This window comes from Taeniopygia guttata, chromosome 1 (genome assembly GCF_048771995.1).
Source record: "Taeniopygia guttata chromosome 1, bTaeGut7.mat, whole genome shotgun sequence".
Classification (NCBI taxonomy): Eukaryota; Metazoa; Chordata; class Aves; order Passeriformes; family Estrildidae; genus Taeniopygia; species Taeniopygia guttata.
This window is the reverse complement of record NC_133024.1, coordinates 28,555,889-28,577,501: the sequence shown is the minus strand read 5'-3', so window position 1 is coordinate 28,577,501 and position 21,613 is coordinate 28,555,889. Positions and strand designations below refer to the sequence as shown.

Below are 21,613 nucleotides of genomic sequence, written 5' to 3'. Positions count from 1 at the left end.
CCACACCCTCAATAGAGCATTTATCAAAAACTCCTCCTGGGTATTTTTCCCATATTGCTGAAGAGACATAATGGTGAGCACCATTATTTTCTCCTCTTTCACCATAAAATAGTTTCTCCTCTTGTCTTCATGGTGAATTCTCAAATTGGACTATGCTGCCACAGTAGAGATACATGCTTGGGATATCCTGGCATCATCTACTGGAAACTGAACATTTGGCAAAATGTCCCAAATTAAGGACAATCTTACCCAGAGGAATTAAATGATTTGATGTTCGCAAGATACCTTAAAAACAAACTTATTTCAACACAAGGTGAAATTAAAAAAAAAATAATTCTGAAACAAATTAGAATTTCTACAGTGGGGAGGTATGTCTTCCAACACATAAAGCCCTGGCAAGGAGTGGGCCACCTGTAACTTAACAACAGACAGGACTCACATGCATGCTTTGCTGCAAGATCCCTGTTGTGTGACCTTGCTTAATTTGGCAGTATTTTATTAAAATGCAATCAGCTTTCTGTATAACACCTGCGTTTGAAGTATTTGTACAGAAATAAATGTTCGATACTCAAGTGTTCACCATTCTTTTCTCACCTTACCTTGATACTTGCCTTCCATGAGTTTTTCTTAAGAATTTTTAGCTTCATGTTCTTTCAGAACAACAGTACTGGTTTGCAGGTTTTTAAGAAGTGTAATATTCTCTCAGCATCTCCATCCGTTTTTGGTTTTTATGCAGAGTCATGCAGAAGTGTCATGCTGAGTTCTAGATATATTAAGATCTCATTTTTGTACAGTTCCTATTTCAAGGCTTTATGGAAGACATAGGACAGGAATTTACCATCTGGAGGTGGGGTGGTGCAGCTTGCTCTGGTAGCATCTCCCCCATGCCTTTGTAGCACAGTGACCTACTGCATGTGACCATGCATCACCTGCCACTCCAGCAGGAGACCCAGCACTCTCTGGAACTGCAGCTCAGCACCAAAGAATTAGCAAGTCTAGGCTGCCTCATCAGTCACAAACTTCACCCACTCAGCAACACCCTCCTGGCAAGTATCTTTCATAAATCCATTCTGCATCCTTGTATGTCCTTACCCTGTGTCTGAGACAGCTCCATGCCTGTTCACACAGAGTGAGACTGGAGGTAGGCTGGGCCATGCTCTGAAATTCCAGTTTCTTCTGCCATGGCCTGGGGCTTTTCCAGCAGCAAGTGAAATGGGAAGATCAGTGAGTTCAGATAAGGGACTCTTTCCCACTCCCTCCCTGCCAGGAAGGGCTCAGCAGATGCCAGTGAGTGAGGAGGAAAAAAGAAAGGAACTTTGAGGAGTGTAAAAAAGGAATTTGTTGAACCTCTGGCAGTGACACTGAGACTGTGAAGGTTCCTCATCATCAGGTAGGTAGTGACAAGAGGGGAGGTCTGACGAGGTTGCTTTGGAAGGTCAAAAAGGCTACTTGATATTCATTCAAAAAAAGAGATACCCCCAATGACATAAATGTGAGATGTGTATTAGGGTGAAAATATCTTTGGTGCAGTCTGAGTCTTATTTTGCCTTTTTTTAAACATTTACTTCATCCTCTACTGAATGTCTCATTTCCCAGCAGTGAAGCATACAGCAGCTCCTTCTCCTAAATGTCAGTTGAATCTATACTAGTGGTGTTGCTCAAACTGCATTTTTAAAAATAATCTGCAAGCAGTTAATGTGCTTTTTAAATTCCCAGTGTTATGTAAAAACGCACAATATTTTTAGCCTTACAAAATATCAGTTGTCATCTCCTCACTCTCTCCCTTTGATATATTGGAGATGGGGGCCTAGAAGCTCAGAAAAACTATGGATACTAACTGCTTTAAAAATAAGGTGGGGAGTTTCTTTCTGCAATGTGGCTTTGTAATTTTACAGATCTTAATAAAAATATACAAAAATACCCCAAACCATAAAAGCAAGTCTGAACAAAGAAAAGCACTTCTTATTTTAAAAGCTACTGATTCTGTCCTCGCTGCCAAATTTTAATGTCTGGAATAATGACAGTATTATGTTTCCTGAAGCAAAATATCAACTTAAAACTGTTCACTCATGCACTGACAGAATGGCCCTCCTATTTAAAAAAAAATCTCCAGAAATTACTCTCTAGCATAGAGCACACAGCTGTTGTGAGTAGGCTCCGGCAAATCAACATTGACTCAAACTATTTTTGGAATCAAGTCAGGCCTGCTGCTGTTTCTGGAAGATGTGAATACATCTACCTGCTCTGCTGTGCGGTGCTGCAGTCCATAAGGAATATGGTGGGATCCAGGATGCTTCCCTCTGTGCTTATTTGGAGGTGACCTTTCCATTCCCATCTGTTCATAAGTCTTCTGAGGTCTAATGTTTCTACCTGCTGGCAGCCACCTTGATAAGCACATTTGGACCTTGCTGCTTTCTGTGTTCTCCACTGAAATTTGAGGAACAGGGTGTCAGAAGGGGCTGCCTCACTGCTTTTTCTTCTTACTGTCTTGTAACACTTGACATCCTGATGGCATTTCTGGCAAGGAGGCATCGCCTATCAGAAGCAGCTCAGGAAAGAGCACCCTATCCTCAGATTTGCTGGAATCATAGCTGATTCTTGAAAGAAATCCACCAATGCAATTCAAGAAATGGCTACTAGAAAATCCTGGAATAATAATGTTTATTATTGCACCACATGGTCTGTGCAGGTGCTATGTGTCAATACTGGGCTAAGGCAAATCCTCTCAGCCTTTATCTACTCTCACAGAAGGCTGCTTTTCCTTTCTATCTCCCCAAAATTTGTCTTAATCCAAAATAGTTAAGATAACATCATACTTTTATATTTAGCACTTCTTCCTCAGTTTACTGTCAGCTGGGAGAAAGAGGTGAAATGGTTGTAGATGAGGAGTGTTCTGTTCCCATGGTCCCTGGAGTCACATAAATAATTGCTATGTTTAGGAGAGTGGAATTCTTCAGGCACCAACTATGTAACTTGAAATTCCATTCCTTGCTTGGAGGTGCAGGGATTTGGAGAACAACAATTTCTGAGTCAAAAGCAAACATAAGTGGAGACTCTTGGACTCTGGTATAATCTGCTAAAACAGCAAAGCGGGATGCAGCATACTATAGGCTTCTCATCAGTGTAGACTGAAAGACAAAATGAATTTTGAGTCTAATGAGGGAGTCATTGTAGCCTCAAAACCAAGCCAGGGGCCTGAGAATATGCAACATAAAAGAGTAAAAAAGTCTACAATTTAGTGTCCCTCTAATCTTGACTGCAAGCTAAGGTCATTAAGTTGAGTTTAGGGTTTTGGCACCAAAGGGCTGATGTCTGTCTGCAGTGATATCGTCTAAGAAGTTCGAGGCAATGAACAGTATCAACCAGATCTTCATCATATTCTTCACAGATGAACTGTACCCTCTACCTTTCCCAGTCTCCTTCCTTAAGAAGACTCACTGGCAGTGTGTAGTCTAGCCCCTGTGGAATGCCTCCTTCTGAAACTTCAGAGGGAGACAGTGTCCCATATGTGCGTTTAAATTTGGACCTCTGCAGATTTCCTCTTTCTTGGATCAGGAGAAAATAGGAGCTGTTTTACTGCATTGGAGAAATGTAGGCTGCCCAATGTGTCCAAAGCAAGTGACAAGTTGGGCAGCTCCTTCCCTTTCAGTGTGTAATATTTGAGGTTGCAATGTTTGTCTGTACATTGACTGGATGTAATATGTGGCTCTTGCACTGTTTCAAATTTGACACACTCTTACACAAATCCACAATATTTTCTTGTTTACTTCTACACCAAATATAACCCTCCTTTTTACCAGATCTCTTTTTTTAATATCTATTATTAAAGATAGAGGCTTGATGACCACCTTGGGAGCACAGAGTTTTTGGAAAGCATGGCCACAAAGGCTAAATAAACAGGAAGCAAAAGGAGTAGTGCTGGTAGGACTCAGTAATCCTTCTCATGACATTGGACACTATGTACCAAGGTGTTGGAAAGAAAGCTGTTGGTGGGAAGCCCAGGAAAAGCAACACTGAAATAGCTTTGTAAACATCCCGTTCATTTCCTTTGGCAGCAGCAAGCCTAACACTGGCTCTGAAACCATCAGTCACTCTGCAGAAAATGGTTTGATAGGGCTCTCCTCATAACCTGAGCCTATTTTCCTTAGCACCTTGGTGAGATTCTGCTGGCTTAGTTTCCAGGCATCTTTCACTACTTGCTGCCCCCAACCTTTAGCCAGCACTGTCACAGACACGACCTGGGACTCAAGAATCCCAGGGAAAAAGTATATTTGCAATGAGGCCTAAACACAGATGACCTTCATGTAGATTGCATCTGGCCAAATGCATATCTAAAGTGGTCTGTAGGGAAACTGAAGTGGTTTGGGTGAGGTTAAAGATTCCAAATTACTTTTTTTCATGAGCCATGAAAGCAAAGGGTCAGGTTTGCCAACTACCATGGTCATCATATTGACCTTCATCAAGGCAACTGAAGAACGCATTTCACTGAAAGAAATGTACCTCCACCAGAGTACGTGCTGAGAGTCAGTGACTCAGTAATGCAAGATGGAACACTTTTTGAGGACCTCTCCTGCCTTTTCAGAGATAGCTGTGGCTGCTGATCTCTCAATATCACTTGGATTAGCTACTGACCACTGGCACTGGTGACTTGTAACCATTGCTACCCGGTTCTCCAGTCAGTGGCTTTCATACCGTGCTTGATCACTTTGCTGGATGCAGAAGGAACTTAGCACAGATCTTTAGTAAGGCCTATTACACCTTATATTTTCAACCTACTGAAAATCATACTCTGCTTGCAAACCAGCTCCCTCCCATAAGTTGTCACGTATAGATGCCCAGCTGCCACTGGAGGGACGGTAGCTCCACTGCAAGGCTCTGCTAATTTTCCTGAGAACCCCATGAAACAGTCAAAGATTTTTGTCCGGCCATTCTTTTATTCATCCTGTGAGTAAATTAATTAGCAAAGATACTAGTAGCCACATGCACTAAACCTGGGAACTGCAGGAAGCTTCATATAGCCCCATACCTTTTGCTTTTAGATAACTGGAAGGCTTGAGGGGCTGCGCCTCTTAAACTCAAATGGTGTTTTATTGTGCAGCTCGTGGATAACATTTGCAATATTTTTTTTTTCCTTTTTTTTTTTTTTTTTTTTTTTCTTTTTTTTTTGGCAAGCAGACTGTTGGACCATATGCCTGTATTGTCTGTTTGGTGGGTCTGTTGCTTTGCTTCAGGGCCTTGGTTCCGTGATCATCTACACTGCATACATAGTAGATTTTGCCAGGACTCTAGTCTGGAGTCAAATAATTACTTGGTTTTATGAGAGCCTCTTTTGCTGCAGGATCCACACCCTGTAGATAATGCAGGCATGGACATTCATTCTTCCTCACCAGAGCAATCTGCTTGTGTATTCCTAATGTGCTCTCAAATCCAGCATGCCCTGGCATATGCATGGCACAACTTTGTAGGCACGCCACAAAACAGAGAGCAGCCTCCGAAGTCTGTGCCTGCTTATTTGGCTACCTCAGTTCTTATGCAAGAAAATAGTACCACTGAGGCAGACATGTGCCATTTGGGGACTGGAGTGACCAGGATCCTGTCCCAGTTAATGTTACCGGGACTGTAGTTTGGCATCTCTCTCCCTCCAGTACCAAGCAGCTGCACCAGGTGCTTCCCTGGGAGCACCACAGAACTTCTACTGCACCACATAGGAGGAGGCTCAGTAAGAGATCAAGAGAGTTGAGAACCTGCTTTTGTGTCTCAGCTTTGTCACAGAAGGATGAGGGGGAAGAGCCCTTTTCTCAGGAAACAGCGCCCACCCCCTGACACAGACACACACTGGAATTAGTCCTGGGACTTTCTGTCTAAATCCACCAGAATGCAGCACCCAGGAGTACCTACATCTGATCAGCTTCATTTGTATGAAGGACGTGGCTTGTTTGTGCCATGCTTACAGCTCTATATGAGTGAAGAAAGGAGACTTCTACCATGGCAGTGTGGTACTTGGGTGGAAAGAAGCTTGCAGCACACAGAACTCTTTAATTAGCAGACTGACAGATGTGTTTCTTTGACAGTTCTGAAAAGCAGCAATATTTGCCACAGAAGAGCCAAATACATCGCTGCTTGTCTTGCTGGTGGCAAGGGGTGGGGCATACAGTTGAGGAAATGGCAAGGATGCCTTGGAATGTGGAAATGGCAGCTTTCCAAGCAGAATGGGCTCTGGCAGCCATCCACACTCAGCCATACACATGGGCATGCCCCAGGAGCCATCTCACAGCTTTCCAGAGTTGCGGAACAGGTCATGCAGCACCTGAGGGAAGAGATATCCACTGGGACAACCTGCTTGCATCTCTTTCTCTATGGGCACAGAGCCCAGCAGCAGAGAGCAGGAGGTGTGGGAGAGCTGTGTGAGGGGAAGGAAGCCTGCCAGTGAGCCAGCCCCAGGAGCCACGGAATTGCAGGCCACTGTCTGCTGAGAAGCAGCAGGAAATTTTGGTGGAAGGAGATAAAGAAACAGCAGTGATAACTCATCTGGGAGCTGTACCTCCTGCCCCAGAGCCACTGTTACGGCTCTGTCTAGGAAAGACCTGCCAGCTTTGCTGGAAATGGAGCTTCTTCCCTGGACAGACATCACCCCACTCCCCTGTTCTCCTGGCTGCCTGGCTGCTGCAATAGCCAGGCATACCCTGGCATGACCAAGGTCATACCACAGGGATACTTTGCTTCCTCTTATATGTATATGGCTGATTTGTCCCACCAAAGAAGTGTTTCATGACACAGCAAGGGTTTGAGGGTTTGTTTTTTTTTTTTCCTGTTTACAGCTTTTGGCCTATTCTAGTGTTTTAGTCAGGACAATCTAACTGTGTGGGTGGAATGCCTTTTGAAACGTGTGTACCATGCAGTACCTTCACAGTGGGATTTGAGCACCTACAGTGGCCCTTCTCAGAGATGACAGAGGCTCTCTGGAGCTGCTGAACAGCTCCCCTTGGGCACCCACACTTCTGATGTGTGCTTTGCACAGCAGACTCGGTTCTGAAGAGAACCAGCACAGAGACGCTCTAGCTGTTTGTCCTGGGTCGGTGGTCATCCCAGGATGTCTCCAGAACTCATGACCTTTGCAAATAGCATTCCTGACTGTGTGCCAGGGAGGCAGGGAGATGATGAGGCTGCTAAGGACTGCTGTCTCACAAGGCTCTGGTGTCCCCAGCACAGCTCTCTGTGTGTGGCACCCAGCTGTCAACACGCAGCCCACAATGGCACTAAGGCGCTCCAAATTGGAACTGTTGTTTGGTCAGGAAAAAGACAGCTCTGCACATGGCATGGCCTCCACAAGGGGTGTGAGCAGCAGCCTGGCAGGGGACAATCCGGGCCACATGTTGTCTTTCACACAGAGAACACCCTGCTCAAGGGAGGGAGCGAGGAGCACACCAGGACAGGCTGTGCTGTGGGAGCACAGCAGATCCTCAGAGACCTCCGAGTAGGGTGAATTACATAGAATCATAGAATTGTTCAGCTCCAAAAAGAACTCTGAGATGACCCAGCTGTAACATCTGTTGGCCCAACTATTTGGCCTGGAGACCAAATCAGATCCATTATATATTCCCAACCCTTCCAGTTGGCCCAGGCGTAGCATTTAATACAGCATGGGGAAAGCTGATTAAGTAGCAATTTAACATTAATCAATAAAACGTGGTTAGACTAAACAGAAGTTGTGTGATTAAAGAAGCATCAGAAATTCAACTCAGATTGGAGTCAGAACTTTTCGTTGCTTAGGAAAAACATGGGCTCCTGCATGGCATCACTGACTGTTAACTAACTCATGCTGAGATAAAATGGCACTAATTGATCTGTTGATATGGATGGAAATTATACAGATGCAGACATTTTGCATTTTTAACAGAAGTAAAGCAGCCTGTCCAGGTTCCAGATTGCTTTCATCTGACCTTGAACACATATTTATCACAAAGATTCCCATCTGCCACTACCTGAACCACACCCGGCTATCAAAAAAGATTTTCTGCCCTGTAATTTTAATTCCCCTATAGTGTTCTTGCAAATGATTCTTCCTTTTGTATTCAAGGACTTATTTTTTCTTCTTACATCTATTTTTGTTTTTCATTTTATGGGCACCTAACCAGTGCTAGCACATACCTCATTCCAGTGCAGTACATGAATTTTCCACACCACTTCTGTGTGGTCATATTCCTTATTTACTCCACTGCATTACATGACTAAATTGCCAGCAAAGGTTCTCTATAACTGTCTCTATTAAAACTTAGTATTCCTGAGACGGCTGCCTTGAACTCTCAGCACTTATAAGCTTTGATTTGACGGCCAGTAGCAGGCCTTGCCTCCTGTCACTTGCCTCAAAAGCAGCACCCAGCTAGAACTGCGTATTCTAAATCCCTCCAACACCTGCTTTGTAGTGGGCTGTCACTTCACCCATGGTGACAGTAGCATTCACACCACCATACACTCCAAAATACCAAATCGCTTTTATTCATGGCATGAAACAGCCAAACTGACTTATGCAGAGGACAGCTGCTAATTCCAGAAATAACAAGGTCTGGCACAAGCCAAGTATACCTGCTGGTCCATCTCTGTACCCAGGTAGCTAAATGCCTCTTCAGGACTAAGATTTTGCTTCAGCTAATGAGTGTGACTACAACTGTGTGCCTCTAAAGGCTCTAATTTTCATTTGCAACAGAAAAATGCTTACACTTTCAAGCTAATAATTTCATTAAGGAAGACTGTTATCATAAGGAGATTGTTATTTTCTTTCTGGGGGAATCAAAACTAACAGAGAAGTTAGTTAATCTTCATTTCCAATTACAAAAGCACAAACTTTAAATTCACTCTGTGGCAAGCACAAAATCAGATTTGTTTCCCCTGTGTATTCTGATTTGAGAATTCTAGCTTTCACACATGCAACCTGCAAAACATGTGTTTTGCATTTGTTTTCTCATAGTGAGGAGTTCATACAAAATGTCTAAGAGGGCTGCTTTTCTTTTTCTTATTCACACTTTCCGTGATCTGCCTTCATGAGCTTTTAACATCAACACACTGGTGAGAAAATCAAGCATGCAAGCATCTGGATTTATGGGGATGTGATCAGAAAGTATAAAAGCATAGATTTTTTTTTTTTTTTAAATATTCACTCAGCACTTTTTTAATCTCAGTCTGAGACATTCTTTGTTTTCGCAGAAGTCAGAGCTAGCCCAGGGAACAGTGGCAGAGTTCTCTGACGTCAGGCTCATTGTGTAGGGTGTGTTGTGATGTTCTAGAATTTGGTTCACAATCACGCAGTGAATTCTTTTTAGCTCAGCACTGACATCTTTACCTGAACAAGAGGGAAGGTTGTCTGCAGTAGAAAAGTGATGCTGCTAGAAGACCCATCACAGAGATACATTCTTTATCCTATATAATTACTTTGTGCATTAATCATGGGAGATAACAGAATGGATTCCATGCCTACAAAAGCAGCAGTAAACAGGATTATTTAGCATCCACAGAAGACCTATATATCTCTAAGAAATTCAGAGCTATAGATCAGTGGTTCAATGGTTGCAGCTGTGTAAGGAGTGAGATGCTCAGTGCTGGGCCCTGCTATGGGTGGCATTTTCAAATGGTATGTAATGCTGAAAAACCTCAGAGAGACTTTTTCCAATTGTATCACCTGGTTAAATAAAAGATACAACCTCTTTGTACAAACTTTACATGTAAAATTAAGTATTTGTTTACACTGGATTTAAAACTTGGACAAATCTTTTTGCATAGCTCTCTATTGTGAGAGTTCTGCAGTAGTGCAGACTGGGAGTGTCACTGGTATGGTTTGCAGCTTACTCACTCACCTGCAAGTAAATTATCAGTTCTGAAAGGTACCTGTGTTGATAGGTAAGTCTTTGGAGCAGACAAGCCCCAAGTCCCCTGAGCATTACCAAACACAGTAATTCTCCAGGGAACTTGCAACAGTAGGGTATTAACCCCGAAATTAAGGCCATATTCCAAAGTCAAATACAATGATTGCACAAAGCACAGGAGATATGTTTATTGGTGCTCCTCCTTCGTGAGAGGCTCTGAAGCAAGGAGAAGGAGCAAAGGCTGGCGTTGAAAATCACGTTCTGTTGGGCTGGGTCAGGCTGCCCCTGTTCTAGAGCTGAGCCCGAAGCGAGCACTGGGATAAAAATAAAACCGATGTGCAGCACTGGCACTCCAACAAAGCAATTCATGTGGATAGTGTTTGATATAAACCAGCTAATAGTGTTTGCCTTGCAGCCAGTACAAGGAGAACAAGTCGCTTTTCTGCACGGTGGAGTCATCTGATGTTTGCTTTAATTTCTGGCAGATCGGGGCAGCGTGAGTCAGATGCTCTCACAGCTGGCTCGGGCGGGGAGGAGGCCAGCAGGGACCCTGACTCACCAGAGCCGCCGCATTCCATCCCAAAATCCAGCTCAGCGCCTGGCAGTGAAATCGCGGGCTGGGGGCAGCTCCAAGGTTAGGCAGGGCGGGAGGTGCGGGGGGCAGGCAGCGAGCCCGGCCCGGGTTGGGTGGGCGCCGGGGAAAGCCCCGCCGGACGCGTCTCGCTGGCGGGCTCGGCGCTCGCCGCCTCCCCGGCGGCAGAGCCCGGGGCCGCTGCCCCGGCAAGCCCCGGCCCCCGTTACCTCATTGCCACATTCCCCAGCGAGTGAGCTCAGCTGTGCCGCGGCCTCGCGCCTTTTATGGTCAAACAACTTTGCCTGGGCGAGGCTTTTTTCGCGAGTTGGGAGGAAGCGCCGGGGCTCGGCGGCTCCTCCGCCTCTCGCTGCTGCTGCTTGCCCCGGCGGGCGGGCCGGGGCAGCCGAGCAGCCCGGCCCCGACAGCCGCAGTGCCGGGGCGGCACTTCCCGCTCCCCCTGAGGTGAGTCCCGCTCGGCTTGGCGACAAAGCCCTTGTCCTTCGCCCTGGGAGGGGTGCGGGTTTCCTGCCGCTCCCTCCCGCACGGCTCCGCGCCTCGGACACAGCCCTTCGCTCCTGGTGCTGGCTCGGGGGGGAGGTGGTGCTTGGCCCAAAAAATAAGCAGGTTCGCGTGTGTGTGTGTCTGTGTGGTGAGTTTTCTTCCGTGCCGGTGGAATGGAGGCGACTCGGCGCTCCCGCACAGCCCCAGCAGCGGGGGATAGGGAGGGGGTGCTGCCGGGCTCTGCTCGGGACAGGCTCTCTTTTGTGTGAGCTTGGATGACCGAGACACCTCGCGAGCCTTTTTCCAGATGTGCTCGAGAGAAGAATCTGGGGCCCTTTGTGCATGAGATTTGCCTAATTTATGGCTTTCTGGCTCCCTGGGAGTGCCCTGAGAAAGTGCTTGCAAAGTCGTAGAACTTTCTAACGTTTTAAATATGTTTGCATAGCTTTTTGGAGTTTTCCCTGGTGTTTCTTCCCTCCCTTGCATAGGGAGGAAACAAGCTCAGTATCTGTGAGAGAAGTTAGTATCTCTGAATAACCCCCTCCCCCAGCCTGGTTGCTCTGAGGCTTTACCTTGCAGCTTGCATAGCTGATAGACTTTGCTCTCTTTGAAGCTTTGTAACTTTGGGGCAGGCTGGGAGAACTTTCTGGATGAAAAGCAGCATAATTCCTGAATCCGTTTAATCTGTTCTTAATATTCTCGTTTATTTGTGGATCTTGTTTCTTTGGATTTTATGTTTTGGTGGGTTTTTTGTTTGGTTGGTTTTTGTTTGGTTGGGGGTTTTTTGTTTTGTTTTTTTTTTTTTGTCTTGTTTTTTGTGTTCTCCTCTGACTCTCCTCAGCTAGGGGGAAGTTGACCGATGGGGAAGTACAGTTGTGATGTGTAGAGCTATAGGGGTTCCCAGCGTGGCTGCTGCCATACTGTTTTAACCAACAGAAGTGAAAAATGTCACTTGGCTCTGTGCTTCTTCAGGTTCTTCCTGGTGTTTCTACCCCAGGAAAGGAGCAGAACTGTTGAGAGTGGTGTTGTGGCATCAAAGAAGTGAAAACTGTCTGGATGTATAACAGGTGGCAGACCTACCATGAGAATTGACCCTCTTGCTGAAGGAGGTGTCCCTTGGTACTGTCCTACTTCTTCCTGCTCTCAAAACGAAACAGTGTATGAGGCAACTTAGGTATCCTGACTGTGGCCTTTGGGAGCATCTTTCTTCATAGCTCCACTTGAGTCATCCTAAATGCTGTTAGAGCAGGTAGAAAAATCTCTCCCCTCAGGGTAAATGTGAGGATGAGAAAGATCTGAGATTACTTCTGTTGGCGTGACACTCCCTCTCGCACAGCTCTCGCAAACTGCGCCACAGGACCTGTGGGAGCTGTGTGTTTCTGGTAAAGCTTAGATGGCATTGGCAACACTCCAGGGCTGGAGGGGGTGACTCTCTGCAAGGCCCAGCTTTCTCAGCCAATTTGGTCTGTGTGTGGGTGGACTGATAACCAGAAGTAAGGATGAGCAGGGGCAGCTGCTTGGTAGAGACAGCCCCAAGCAGCAAGTGCCCTAAGTGCGACACAGCTTTGGTTTAAGGGAGATAGTAGCTGCTGGTTGCAAAGCCAGTGGGTTTTTTTTTTGCAAAGCAGCCAATGTCCCCAGACTGTGTGTTGATTAACCCCGTGATTAGAAGTGACATTGTCACTGTAGTGTTCTGCTCATAATCCTGTCAAATCTGGTAGAACTACTGCCAAGTGGTTCATTACACCCTAGTGAAATAATGGAGGAGGCAAAAGTCTCTAAAGAAAGGCTGGAGGTGGTTTTGACAGCTTCTGAAGCTTGGTGGGAACTGCAGAATGGAGGGAGTTGGTCAGTCCTTTCTGACTGGCAAGTCTGTTGACCCCTAAAAGTTTGTAGGAGTGAGGACAGACCATGCTAATTACTCTTCTGCCTTGGCCCTTTCTCATTCTGAATCCAGTGGGAATGCTCAGCACAGCTTTTTGGCTCCTGCTTATTGTTGCAGCCTCATTCTCCTTTTGAAACTCCCAGAAGAGTTGTCCAAGTGTATGCATCTTATCAGCGCTGCACAAAGGGAAGGAAAAGTTCAGCAGCGTGAACTTTGTTTGTCTGTGTTGCCACACGCTGGTGACCTGGGGAAGCTGGGACAGCTCGCTGCTGTATGGTGCCACACTGCACTGAGCCGTGGGAGCGCTTAGAATGGGGCATGCAGATCTTGGCAGCGGCCAGGGGTTAACGGGGGTGGGCGGGTGTTTGTGGCACCAGGGCTGTCTGGCAGCAGCTGTTCCTGTCCGTGGGAGAGGCCGGCAGCGCGGAGGGGCACCGATTCGGACATGCCAGCGCGAAAAGCTGGCACGGAGCCCCTGTGCTGACGGCAGCCCTATTGTGCTGGGGTGTTAGGAGGGCAGTGGGCATGCCAGCCTTTACAACAAAGCGTCTGGCTCCATGGAGGCTTCTAGCACGGGGGAGCTTGCTGGCCTGGACCGGGCAGTCCTTGGGATGCGCCGTTCCAGCACCGCCGGGCATCCCGCGCTCGCCGGGGCCGGGGCTGAGCCCGGCGGCCGGGGCGCTGCCCGCGGGGCGGGCGGGGGGCGGCGGCGGCATCCGGGGAGCGCTTCCTGGCGGCGGCGGGGCGGAGCCGGCCGGGCGGGCAGAAGGCGCGGGCTGGCATCTCCCAGCTCCGGGAGACCCTCTCCCGCCCGGCCGTGCGGGCTCCGGCGGCATGGAGGGGCCTGGAGGTAAAGGGTGGGGATGCCGGGGGAGAGGGGGCGGAACCGACTGGCGTTATCGGGTAAAGGGGGAGAGGAAATGCCGATTCCACTTCTGGGGGCATCCTTTGGGGTGCGGGGGATCACCCTCCTTCTGGTCACCACGGGTGCAGGGCTCCAGTGCAGTGGAAATCTGGGTTTTCTCTGTTGTAAGAACCTAATTGTGGTTAATGCCATCCTGAGCTGAAATGGTGAAATGTGATGGTTCATTCGAGCTGTCTGCAGTTCATGTAAGTGCACTGCTCAGGCACCTCAGCCTCTGGCCTGGGTTAAATTCCTCTATCCTTTTGTTTCACGTGTTCTTCTCCATTAGTTTCCACTCTGGCCCAAGGATGACTTCATGTAGGTTTCCTCCCTCTTCTCTCCTGCTAGGTGCTGAGAAGATGGCCTCCCCAGGTGCCCCAGGGACCCGCATGACGTCCACAGTCAGCATCACCATTTCTACCCCTTCCTTCTACAACCCACAGAAAAAATTTGCGCCTGTGGTTGCCCCTAAACCCAAGGTGAACCCCTTCAAGGCTGGGGGTGCATCAGAGTCGTCACTGCCTCCACCTCCTGCTCCTGGTGCCCAGCGTGCTCAGATAGGGAAGGTGGGGGAGATTCCATTACCACCCGTGTCCCTGCTGGCAGAAGGTAGGTCAAGGCTGGCATGGCAGATGTGAATGTGCATTTCTGAATTCTCAGGGTGCGAGGTTCATAGGTGGTCTGAATATGAAAATGGGCATAACTGCTGTAAAGTGATGGATAGTCTTGCCATAGAGGCTAGCAGGTTCCATAACGAGATAAATGGATTGGAAAGAGATCTCAAAGTAGATATTGTCTCCATTAGGAAAGGAGGGAGGAGGCTGTCCTCCGCTGCACTGATACTGGAGGAATGCAGTGGATTTTTCACAGTATTCCCTGGGTGCACAGTTGTGTGATTGCAGTCAGTTTCTGGACAGCATGTCTTGAGAGCAAGTATGTTGCAGAAGAGTTGACCCTGATAGGGATGAATCATGCTGTTCTTCTTAATTGGTCCCAGCTCAAGTTGGTTGTCTCTTTGGTTGTCTCTGGCTGTCCTTCTTCTGGACTCTGCAATTGCTACCTTTGATGCTGGAAAAGAGGAGAGAGAAATAATTGCATGAAAAAAATAGAGGCAGCGATGATAAACAGGAAGTGAGACTTAGAGCTTAGTTTATATGGCTTGTACAGTTTTGTACTTTTTGCTAGTGGTTTGGGTTGGGTTTTCCTGTGTAGAGGGACTTCTTGTTTCACTGTGGTTTTCTTACTTCTTTCTTTCCCTCTTTGGGTGGCCTTTTTTTGTTTCCTGCAGTGGTAGAGTGGTTTTTTTTTGTTCTGTGTTTTGTTGCTTGGTTGGTTTTGTGTCCTTTAAAAGATGCAGGTTACTGGTTGTGTGACTGTAGTTTGAATGCTTGATCATCATGGGCCACCAGAAATTTCTGTAGGGATTCTTTGCTAATGCTTGATATTGCCTATTTCCCCAAGGCTCCATCAAGTAAAGGGTGTGCCTCAGGGCACACATGTTCAGAGAATGCTAGCTCCTGGTTTAAATTTCTTTCACTGTTTAGCAGAGACTTGCAACACTGATATTTTACAGGTTAGCGTGCTAAACTGGTGGGCAGCTAACCTGATGGTAGGAAGACTGGTCCTGTGTTTAGAGGAGAAAAATTATTAAGCCATTTTTCCCATTTCTGAAGTCACAAGGGCATGCTGGTGCCTCCTAAAATTGTACCAGCTAAGTCTAATGACCTGTATCTTATATGCTGTTGGCTGGACTCTTGTGTCTGTGGAAACCAAGGTCCTGTCTTAGGACTTGTCATTTTCTGCTGTAGTTGTCTGGATTAGGGATGTGCCTGCCAGAAGGTCTCGAAGTGATACAAATATTACCTGAAGTAGACAGATGGATGTTAAAATTTATTTTTCAATATACAGTATGAGAGGAGCCGTAGGTGCTGCTTGCTCTGCTTCTCCTATTGTTAAAGTGGGCATTATGAATAACTAGACAGAAAAAATAGCAGGAGAACCATTTGTCATACGCTGCTGTGTCATCATTGGGTAAGGGCTGCCAGCAAGATAGCTGAAGTACAGATGAGCCACCAAAACTCAGTCATGAGAGAAATGTGTCTGATTTGATCCTCCTCTGGTGTGTCTCTTCAGTCCTTCTGTGCCTTTCTTATACACTCCCCAAACAAAATGTAGTATGATACAGAGCTGTAGCAGTTGAACTCTTTGTCTTAAATGACAGGATGGCTAAGTCAGTATTGCTGTAGGAGTGTTATATTTAGTATTGATTGTTCTGTAAATCTGGTGTTACAACTTTGTGGGGAACTTTCTTGTCCTGTGAATAATTCATTAAACAGGCTTTTAGTGCATCTTAAACAATGTGGCAACAGATCAGGGTTTCATTTCTTATGGTTTCAATAAACCGAAAGGCAAGCATGTATAAGCTTGATCCCGAACCATAATTTCCAAGAAAAAAAAAAACAAAAACATAGTATTGCTCCCTCCCCTCCCAGCAGAATTTCTGCAGCACAAGGAGGTTTGCTTGGAAGAGGTGTTGCATACCAGGGCAGTTTATGCATTCCACAGGCTAGTAAGATTTTGTCTGTCTTTTTCTAAAAGCCTTAAAAGCCTTTCTATAAGGGCAGTATTGTCTCCCTTAGATTACAGATGAGAAGTCCTTATAAAGCCTGTTGACAACAGCTGGATATAAAGATGACACTATTTGATTACTGCTGTTAAAAGTTGCACTTGGAGTAGCTGCAGTGAAAAGTTTGGTCTTTCACTCTACTGCTCATTGGGGCTAGCTGGGAAGAGTGGTGGGTGTCTGGGAGGAGGCATGTGGAAGTTACACCTCCTTATCTTCGATGTTCTTTGCTGTGTGGTTGATGCGAGGACACTTTCTTCCCTGTGTCATGAAGGGAAGAGGATTCACATTTATTTGTCCGTGTTGTAGTAGAAAATGGTTGGTTTTGCTTGTTCTGCACCTTTGGCAAATAGGAACAGGTGGAAGCAATGGGATTTTCTAGAAAACTGAGGTGCTCTGCTGCCTTTCAGCCTGATTAAAAGGATTTTGGAAAATTTCTCATGTCATGATGTATATTGGGTGTGAAGACATACTAGCCTCAAAAATCAAAGCTGGTTTTACTTCCCCCCCCCCCCCGCCCCCCCCAAACAAAGGTGTTTCAAAGATTCCTCATACACATAAGGGGTAACTGGTCCAGCTTGTTTTTTTTTCTCCGCTTGTTTCTTGTAGTACTTACTATGCTGCTGTGAGATGGCAGCTTATTTTTATGTAAAAACACAGGCTCTCCAAGGTCCTGGGTTGTCCACTGGCATTCCCTCTATGCTACCCTGTGTTCAGTAATATGAGCCAGTTAGTGGCAAGAGAAGGGTGGGGAATGCTGGGGACCAAGGAATGAGACAAGGAGTGGGAAAGAGCATAGTAAAGTACTATTCCCAAATATACAACTCTGCCCAGTGAATAATAGCAGCAGCTACTGAGGAAAGATTAAATGATTATGGAGAGCTTTGGACAAGATGAAAAACAGCCTGCAGAGTTCAGCTGTCCTTGATGGGTGCTGAGTCCCGTGAGTACAGGGAAGCCAATGTGCCCAGAAGGCTGATGGAATCCTGAGCTGCATTAAAAGGGGTGTGACCAGCAGATCGGGGAGGGATTCTGCTTCTCTGCTCCACTTTTGTGAGACCCCATCTGGAATGCTGCATCTGGCTCTGGGGTCCTCAGTACAAGAAAGATGTGGACTTTTTGGAGTGAATCCAGAGGAGACCACAACGATGATCCAAGGGTGGGAGTGGCTCTTTTAGGAAGACAGGCTGAGAGAGCTGAGGTTTGTCAGCCTAGAGAAGAGAAAGCTCTGGGTAGAACTCATTGTGGCCTTCTACTATCTTAAGGGAATTATAAAAAAGAGGGAGATGGAGATTTTCTGTGTACAGATAGTAAAAGGACAAGAGTTTTAAACTGAAAGAGAACTGGTTTAGATTAGATGTCAGGAAGAAAGTCTTTACTCAGAGGGTGGTGAAGCACTGGAGCAGGTTGCCCAGAGAGGTGGATGCCCCATTTCTGGAAGTGTTCAAGGCGACACTGGATGGGGCCCTGAGCATCCTGATGTAGTGAGTGGCATCCTTACCCATAGCAGTGAGGTTCAAACTAGATATTCTTTAAGGTCTCTTCCATCCCAAACCACTCTGTGATTCTATGATTCTGTTTGCTGCAATACCTTCAAGAACCCTCCTGGCTAGGAGTAAGAAATGATCTGAAGTCGCTTTTATTCTCATTCTTCCCCATAGACCTTCCACTGCCACCTCCTCCTCCACCTGGGGAGGATGCAAGCTTCTCCTCAAACTGTGCATTTCCACCACCCCCACCACCCTTTGAAGAACCTTTTCCACCAGCCCCAGATGAAGCTTTTCCTTCTCCTCCTTCTCCACCACCTCCTCCTCCTCCACCAATGTTCGACGAAGGACCTGTGAGCAAGGTTCCTGCCCCTCAGGTGAGTGAGGTCCAAGGAAGTGTGGTTTGTGTGTGATGCTCTGTGAGTTGGTTCAGCTTCTCGCCACTGTCTGAACTCGGCAGCGGGAAGCCCTGAGAACCTGGGAAAGCAGGAAATGCCACCAGCCAGTGGACCAGCGCAGGTTTGGGTCAGTTGGCTGGGCTGCAGCTCTGTGGGAAGGATCCAGGGTTCCCAGTGGACAGAGAGTTGAGTGCAAGCCAGCAATGCGCCCTTGTGGCAGTAAAGGCCAACCACATGCTGGGCTGCACCTGGGAGAGAAGGACAAGGACAGTGAATACTCCTCCCTTCTGTGCTAGAGGGGCTGCATCTTGGAGGACTGTATCCAGTCAGGCTCTTCAGTATAATAACCCCTTTGGAATACTGAACGAAATGCAATCCAGTGAGAGCTCACAGCAGCCTTTGGGGCTTGGAGCAGAAGAGGCTGCCAGTGCAGGGGTCTGACTGGAGGCTGCAATACCTAAAGGAGGGCTGGAGAGAAGACAGATTCTTCCTACTCAAGCACAACAAGAAACAATGGACAGAAGTTGCGGCAAGGGAAATTCCTCTTGGACAGAAGAAAACCCAGTTCCACTCCAAGGGTGGCTCACTGCTGGCACGTGTGCCTAAAAAGGCTGGGGAACCTGCATCATTTGGAATGTTGCAAAATCATCTGCATGGGGCCTTGAGCAGCCTGGTGTTGCTTGGGAATTAGCCCTGCTGTGAGCAGTGTTGGACTACAGAATGACCCAGATGTTTTCTCCCACCTAAATCTGTCTAAGAGCTTCCCTGGGCTGTGCATTTTCCTACTGTTTTTAGACCTTTGAGACTGTGTCCTGTTCATCCTCACCAGCTTTTTATCCGTTCAAAGCAAGGAGCAGATCTGTACCACAGTCCAAATAATCAAAATATGCTATTGTAAGGGAATGATAGACCATTTCTGTGGCTGGTCCTGTAACATGCCCTGTTCCCTTTTTCCTCATGGATGGCTGTGTAGGTATGTGGCAAGATGAGCAGCATTGATCTTGAGATCTCACTGTCTGTAATGTTGGATGACATGGAGAAGAATGACCCCTTCAAATCCCGGGTGAGCTGTCCAGAGTGTTGCAGTTGGAAGAACAAGTGACTGGTTTGCTGAACAGAGGTAGTGAGAAAGGTGCTACTGAAGATTAAAATATGTGGATAAACCATAGCATGGACGTGTTGGTGAAGGACTGGAAAACTCTTGGAACTTGTCAGTACTGCTAAATATGTCGCAGTGTGAAATCCCCTTGTGTTCTGGGTTTGGGATAGCTACTGATTCACTGCTATAGATGGCATATTTTCTCTTCCACCTTGCTGATAACTGCCTGTTTTCTTGCTGTTGTTTCTCTTTACAGATAACTCTGGGATCCACAGGTTCTCTGGAGAAACCATTGGCCCCAAAAGCCCCTGTGGAAATACCATCTGCACCCAAAGATACTCCTCATTCCTTTCCTTCCAAGTTCACGCCAAAGCCAAGTGGAAGCTCATCTTTCAAGCCCCCTGGGGTGGATTTGAACCCCACTCCAACCCCATGGGCAGCCCCACAGCAACGCAAAGAGCCTCAAGCACCTCCACCTCCCTCTCTCCCTTCTGCTCAGCCTACCCCGAAATTCACCCCGTCTCCTGTTGCTAGCTCTCCTAAGTCTGTGTCCAAATCAGGTGACAATGTTCCAATGACTCCCTCAAATTCTACTAGATACCCTACCTCCCTTCAGACTCAGTTCACAGCCCCTTCACCTTCAGGCCCCACCTCTCGACCACAGCCCCCCAATTTCACCTATGCCCAGCAGAGGGAAAGACCCCAAGTGCAGGAGAAGCCACGCCCAACAGAACAACCTGCTGCTGCAAGAGACACGGTAAGGGAAAGAGCCCTGGGACTGGTGTCTTTGGAGAGGCACACCAGGAGTGAAATGGGGAGGTTGAGGGTGGATCTGCCCCAGGCTGTGGGAGGCTGTTACCCATCAGAAAGAGAGATGTAACTATAGAAATTGTAGTGCAGAGGGGTAGGACTTCATGCAAAGGTGGAAAGAATCAAGCACAGTGGATGGCAGATTGCCTAGAGATGAACAGAGAGGACCTGTAAAGGCTAGAGAAATAGGTTAATTAGGGACAAGGGTTGAGGGGGAGTCTGTCTTTTGGGATTTAATGTTTCCTCTTCCTGCAGCATAGACCCACAGGTTCCAGTGCAGATCCACCTAGGGGGAATTCCTGTCTGACAATGAAGGAGGTAGAAGAGCTGGAGAAGTTGACCCAGAAACTAATGAAGGATATGGAGCATCCACCCCCAGCAGAAGCTGCAACTTCTGGTGCGTGCCTTCAATGGACTGCAGTAGGATTAAGACTGTGATGTGTTTTCATCTCTCTTGATCCCTTTCCTCTTCCACTGACAGAGCTCTGTGGCTTCTGCCGGAAGCCTCTGTCACGAACCCAGCCAGCTGTGAGGGCCCTGGACCGCCTCTTCCACGTGGAATGCTTCACCTGCTTCAAATGTGAGAAGCAGCTGCAGGGGCAGCAGTTCTACAACGTGGATGAGAAGCCCTTCTGTGAGGACTGCTATGCTGTGAGTCACTGGGATGAAAGCTGCTGGAGGGAACTGAGCTCGCTGTGGTGGTTCTCTTGCTTTCCCTTCCTCCTTCCATCTTTGCTTTCTGTGTTGTAGCCTCACGGGAGTGGGAGATGGGATTCACGTGTCTTACTTGTTTTCTTTGTACTCAGAGCACCTTGGAAAAGTGCAGTGTCTGCAAGCAGACCATCACAGACCGGATGCTGAAGGCCACTGGGAACTCATACCATCCCCAGTGCTTCACCTGCGTGGTGTGCCATACCCCCCTGGAGGGGACCTCTTTTATTGTGGACCAGTCCAACCAGCCTCACTGTGTGGATGACTACCACAGGTATGGAGAGAGCATGTGCATGTGGGGTATGAGAGAGGGCAGATTCCCTGACACCTGCTGCTTTTTGCTGTAGTATGGGGTTGGGTTGCCCATGTTGTCTGTCAGACATGAAGTTAAAACTGAGTCAGCAAAGTGTGAAGATGTCTTTCCACCTGAACATTTATTCTTCCTCTGCTGCTAATGCCATTGAACAGCGCTAACAAGTCTGCTTTGAATGTCACCACGGTGGTGATGGTCTCCTCCATGGTTCTGTGTTGCAGGAAGTATGCTCCACGCTGCTCAGTGTGTAGTGAACCCATCATGCCAGAGCCTGGAAAGGATGAGACAGTGCGTGTTGTTGCATTGGAGAAAAATTTCCACATGAAATGTTACAAGTGTGAGGTAAGCCTGGTGGCCCCACTCCTCCCATGTCTCCTGTGCCATCACCAGCAGCTGGGCACCTTTGTTGTCTAGGCTGACCAAACACTGAAGTTGTTCTGAATGAACTGTA

General features: G+C 47.2%; 1 protein-coding gene across 8 annotated transcripts in view; it reads left to right on the top strand.

Moving 5' to 3' along the window:
• ZYX (zyxin) overlaps window positions 1-21,613 on the top strand; it is a 28,920-nt gene that overhangs the window by 5,842 nt on the left and 1,465 nt on the right. For 4 of the 8 annotated variants that reach the window (XM_032747197.3, XM_041714735.2, XM_041714736.2 and 1 more), the window contains exons 2-8: window positions 14,070-14,330; window positions 18,006-18,208; window positions 19,585-20,085; window positions 20,394-20,535; window positions 20,620-20,789; window positions 20,945-21,123; window positions 21,384-21,504. In XM_032747197.3, the coding sequence (XP_032603088.3) occupies window positions 14,081-14,330; window positions 18,006-18,208; window positions 19,585-20,085; window positions 20,394-20,535; window positions 20,620-20,789; window positions 20,945-21,123; window positions 21,384-21,504 (1,566 nt within the window). In that variant the 5' untranslated portion in view covers window positions 14,070-14,080. Of the gene's footprint in view, window positions 1-10,287; window positions 10,492-10,552; window positions 11,056-13,261; window positions 13,668-14,069; window positions 14,331-18,005; window positions 18,209-19,584; window positions 20,086-20,393; window positions 20,536-20,619; window positions 20,790-20,944; window positions 21,124-21,383; window positions 21,505-21,613 lie in introns of those variants that run through there. The other 4 variants (XM_030267555.4, XM_012569940.5, XM_030267594.4 and 1 more) reach the window with 4 other exon arrangements.